This window comes from Cryptotermes secundus, unplaced genomic scaffold (genome assembly GCF_002891405.2).
Source record: "Cryptotermes secundus unplaced genomic scaffold, Csec_1.0 scaffold709, whole genome shotgun sequence".
NCBI classification, from domain to species: domain Eukaryota; kingdom Metazoa; phylum Arthropoda; class Insecta; order Blattodea; family Kalotermitidae; genus Cryptotermes; species Cryptotermes secundus.
Genome location: NW_019738358.1, coordinates 1,220,985 through 1,225,744, shown reverse-complemented (window position 1 = coordinate 1,225,744; position 4,760 = coordinate 1,220,985). Strand labels below are relative to the sequence as shown.

The 4,760-nt window shown below is 43.6% G+C and overlaps 1 protein-coding gene across 3 annotated transcripts in view; it reads left to right on the top strand.

Annotated features, from left to right (window-relative positions):
* Positions 1-3,048, top strand: part of LOC111870866 — a 30,870-nt gene extending 27,822 nt beyond the window's left edge. For all 3 annotated transcript variants that reach the window (XM_023863458.2, XM_023863459.2, XM_023863460.2), the window contains exons 4-6: positions 717-791; positions 1,289-1,459; positions 2,504-3,048. In XM_023863458.2, coding sequence (XP_023719226.1) covers positions 717-791; positions 1,289-1,459; positions 2,504-2,587 — 330 coding nt within the window. In that variant the 3' untranslated portion in view covers positions 2,588-3,048. The remainder of the gene's footprint in view (positions 1-716; positions 792-1,288; positions 1,460-2,503) is intronic.
* Positions 3,049-4,760: the final 1,712 nt, after the last annotated feature.

The following is a 4,760-nucleotide window of genomic DNA, read 5'->3' as shown; positions in this document are numbered from 1 at the left end:
GGGGCTGGTACAATAGGCCAGAAGCGGCCGCAGTACAAGGGACTTAGTCCTACCCCACCAGCAATAAAAAAATAATAGATAGGATTGAATTGTAAGGATTGAATTGATCTGGCTCAGGATAGAGACCAATGGAGGGCTCTTGTGAGCATGGTAATGAACCTTCGGGTTCCATAAAATGCTGGGAACTTCTTGAGTGGCTGCTCAATTGGCAGCTTCTCCAGAAGGGCCCTGCTCCATAAGTAAGTAAGTAAGTACGAGTAAGTAGTCGCTGGCTTCCCACCGCGGTGGCCCGGTTCGATCCCGGATCTGCTCAAGTGGGATTTGTGATGGACAAAGTGGCACAGGAGCAGGTTTTCTCCGAGTACTTCGGGATCCCTTGCCAATCTTCATTCCACCAAATTCTCCATCATCATAATCACCCGGGGCAGGCTACAATGGGCCAATCAGTGACCGCTGTGCCGAGTGGACCCAGCTAGACTCCACCCCCCACTAAGAGAATTTAAAGAAAAATTTGGGCCTCACCGAGCCTCCAACCAAAGGGTGCCGGGGGCTTTTTCTAAGAAGCAAAGCAGTCGGAGGGTGAAGCATTCTACTTGGCTCCATCCAGTGCCAAAGTTTATACCTCCACTCCCCAGTACGCCTTCATGACATAGTGTTAATGATGTACACGGAAGTCTTTCTCTTCTTGTGTTATGATTATATGACTTTTGTTTCAGACCCGCGACGACACGATAAGGGCTTTTAACGAAATATCAGACCTCGTCTCAAAGCTGATCATACCAGTGAAACAGGTAAAGCAAACTACACGCATCACCTTGCCCCTAATTTCTATCTCTCCATTCTGATTCATTCGTAAGTAAAGGGACGAAAGCCAACCGAAACACGATAAACTTGATACACGAGAAAAATACGCATAAACCTGCACATAAATACCATTCGGAGTTCCCACAGAGGTTCCTAGGGCATCTTGATCTTTGGGCCGATCACATCGGCCGCGCGGTCTAATGCATGAACCGTCCTCGCTCGCTCAAACACTGGGATTGTGGGTTCGAATCCCACTCAAGGCATAGATGTCTGTCTGCGTGACTTCTGTGTGGGTAGCGGCCTTGCTACGGGCTGATCCCCTGTCAAAATAGTCCTACCGACTGTATAATCATGAAAAATAGTTATCTCGTGTTTTCTCTTTAAATATCATATTTCAAGTTTTCAATGGATAATAATTAAACTTAATGGTTAAAACCGGTCACTACCACTTCCTAGCTCATAGCTTTTGCTGGGTGTTATGCAGGGAATTCAGCTTAACTACACAGCGCCGGCGTCTAGCAGGGAGCTTCCTGAGAACGTCACGACGACAGAAGCGCCGTTCGTTATAACTCAGCAGGACTTCCTTCGTATACTAAGGAGAAACCTGCGTGGACTGGCCCGTGTCTTCAACATGGAGTCGCGCAAAGCCATTGAGGTGAGACTGACCGATTCTTAGCCTCGAAACTCTTCGACATGACGTTGTAGTATCAAACTCGCTATAGGGGCTAGGCTACGGTTGGACGACCGATAATTCTGGGTTCGCTTTAGAGCAAAGGAAAGAAATGTGTCTCTTCTCATAGTGTACATATCAGTTTTGGAGCCCCGGGGGTGGATCTCCGAAGGTAAAGCGGCCGAATTTTGAAGCTGACTACTCACCTACATCAATTGCAGCGGTTAAGAATGGTGGAGCTATGCTTCCACTCCACATATTTTTTCATGTCCTATGCTTAATTACACAGATGGATCATCTGATTTATATTTTCTCGCTATATTAATCTGAGATATCTTTCGACCATCTTCTTCCATCACTGTCTATGCCTTTGAGTGGGTAATTTGCTTTAAGTTTCCTGAACAAAATGTTTACGTCTGTCCCCATATATTCTACATAAATGAATTATGACGGGCTACAGGGTTGGATGGTCCGGATTCGATTCCCGGAAGGCGAAAGTTTTCTCTCTTCTCCACAGATTCCGGACCGGATCTGGGGCCAACCCTGCCTCCTAACCAATGGGTATAGTGGGTAATAGTCCACTCATGAGAAATTTGAAAACGACCGGTACAATAATCTTCCTTCTACCACAGAAATATCTTGAAAACAATGTAGAATTACTTTGACTGCCAAACTCCGCCACAGAGCTACCGGCTAAAATGTCAAGGTTGATGATATTAAATGAAGATGCTAACAGAAATGCACAATATTTCCCTAACATGACCTTCAAATAGTACGAGAACTATATCAAGTGAAAGGCTGGCTTTTATCCAAGCATCAGAATGTCATTGCTGTTGCCATCTGTTGACCGAGATGGTACAACAGTTGATTAACAAACGAGCCGGTCTCTTCGGCTGTGACGGTTTTAAAGCAAATACCCACAACGAAATAAGTTGATATGTGGCATTCATTGAATTAAATATAAGTCTATCACTATTAATAACGTTTGGATCATTGTTGGTAAAGCATTGTGCCTTACTTTGATTCCAGGCTTCCAATAATAACGTCCGTATTTTAAGGAAAGAATTCGTGGATGCAGTCAGACCGTACGTAGTAACCAATTCCACAACGTGAAGCGCCTAGGAGGCTGGGTTCTCTGCACAACTGCAGAGTTGAAGCAGTTGCCTATACAGCCAAGGGACATGTGAATATTAAGAACATGACATCCGAATAGCAACACGAGCAGCCACGCTCAACACACATCTAGGCGGAACTATTGACACGAATATAACAGTTATCTCTAGAATTCTAGTGAAATGTTGTTGGATGTTACGTTCTCACGGCAGTAACTATGAAGGGTACTATGACACCGTGTAGTATGGTAAAATGTTAAAGACATCGCAGAAGAACGTGCTACTTCCATATTCAGAGTCGAAGACGAAGCCAAGAAAATAATAAGCAGGCTCTGCTTGCATTTACCCTCTCTTGATTGGCTTACTCTTCAACTCTGGAAAGTAAAAAAATTCTGCCTGACTATTCAGCGTCACGGATGTATATGAACTGTTTGTGTTTTACTGTGTGGGTGTTCGGATTCAACTGGCTACAATTATTGACCTTCTGGAGAATATCCATCGTTCTGCTTTTATTTTAAAATTTCAGGAGTGTGGAGAGTGGACACTGCTTTCGTCATCATGAAAATATCCGACGTATCTGGGACCAATCTACAGAGCTAGCTCATATCTGCTGCCTGTCTAGGCCTCAGGACTGGGCCGAAAATTTGTTTTCACAGAAAAATAANATCTCTAGAATTCTAGTGAAATGTTGTTGGATGTTACGTTCTCACGACAGTAACTATGAAGAGTACTATGACACCGTGTAGTATGGTAAAATGTTAAAGACATCGCAGAAGAACGTGCTACTTCCATATTCAGAGTCGAAGACGAAGCCAAGAAAATAATAAGCAGGCTCTGCTTGCATTTACCCTCTCTTGATTGGCTTACTCTTCAACTCTGGAAAGTAAAAAAATTCTGCCTGACTATTCAGCGTCACGGATGTATATGAACTGTTTGTGTTTTACTGTGTGGGTGTTCGGATTCAACTGGCTCCAGTTATTGACCTTCTGGAGAATATCCATCGTTCTGCTTTTATTTTAAAATTTCAGGAGTGTGGAGAGTGGACACTGCTTTCGTCATCATGAAAATATCCGACGTATCTGGGACCAATCTACAGAGCTAGCTCATATCTGCTGCCTGTCTAGGCCTCAGGACTGGGCCGAAAATTTGTTTTCACAGAAAAATAAGACAATGAGAAATGTACGAGATCAATAATAACCAAGAAGTTTTAGATCTTAATAACTTGAACATTTAAAGTGATTATGGACATTAGGAGAGAATGGCAGAAATAAATAACAGTGAGATGCACCTATATTTCAGTCGGCATTGCAGTCTCGAAGTTTTTCCGGGATAAAGTCATACAGCATTTTTTTCCTTTCCACGTGTTAAAATCTTAACATTCACGATTTTAAATTACTTTTTACATCCTAGCTGCACTAGATGTTTCGATAAAATTGCTGTTGAAAACTGCTGCACATCTGTCAGTGAATATAATCCCAAAGTGTTCCCTTGTTTATTCGCCAATATTCTGTTGTAGGTTTGTGTTGCTGTGTGGTTCCCCTTAAGTGTCGTATGAAAATGTCATATAGCGCACATATTCAGCGACATCATGATTTAAAATTGTACCCAAATGACTCAAATTAAGCTAGAGTTGGACGATGGACAGGGTATACACATGTATGTACGTAGAAACAGTCGCTGGAGACGGGAAACATCAAATTTCCCCACTGAATTTTCAACGGGCACTTCACTAGTATTTATCAATTTACTTCGTAGACAACATTCGACAACATTTTTTTTCCTTGGCACTACAGCCCCAGTGGGCCTAGGCCTACCTCCATGAACTTCTCCATTAACTTCGGTTTTTCTAGATCTTACACAGACGGTAGGACTCCTTGGGCGGGTGATCAGCTCGTCGCAAGGCCTCTACCTGTACACAAACACAGAAAAACGCACACACAAACTAAACATCCATGCCCTGAGTGGGATTCGAACCCACGATCCTGGTTTCCAAGCGAGCGAAGACAATGCATGCCTTAGACCGCTCGGCTACTGTGACCGGCAGTGTATAAGAATAATATATAAGAAATCAGTTCGTACCTCGCAGGAAACAGATCCGAACCCACGATCCCGGCTTCCGAGCGAGCGAAGACAGTGCATGCCTTAGACCGCTCGGCTACCGTGACCGGCCTTCG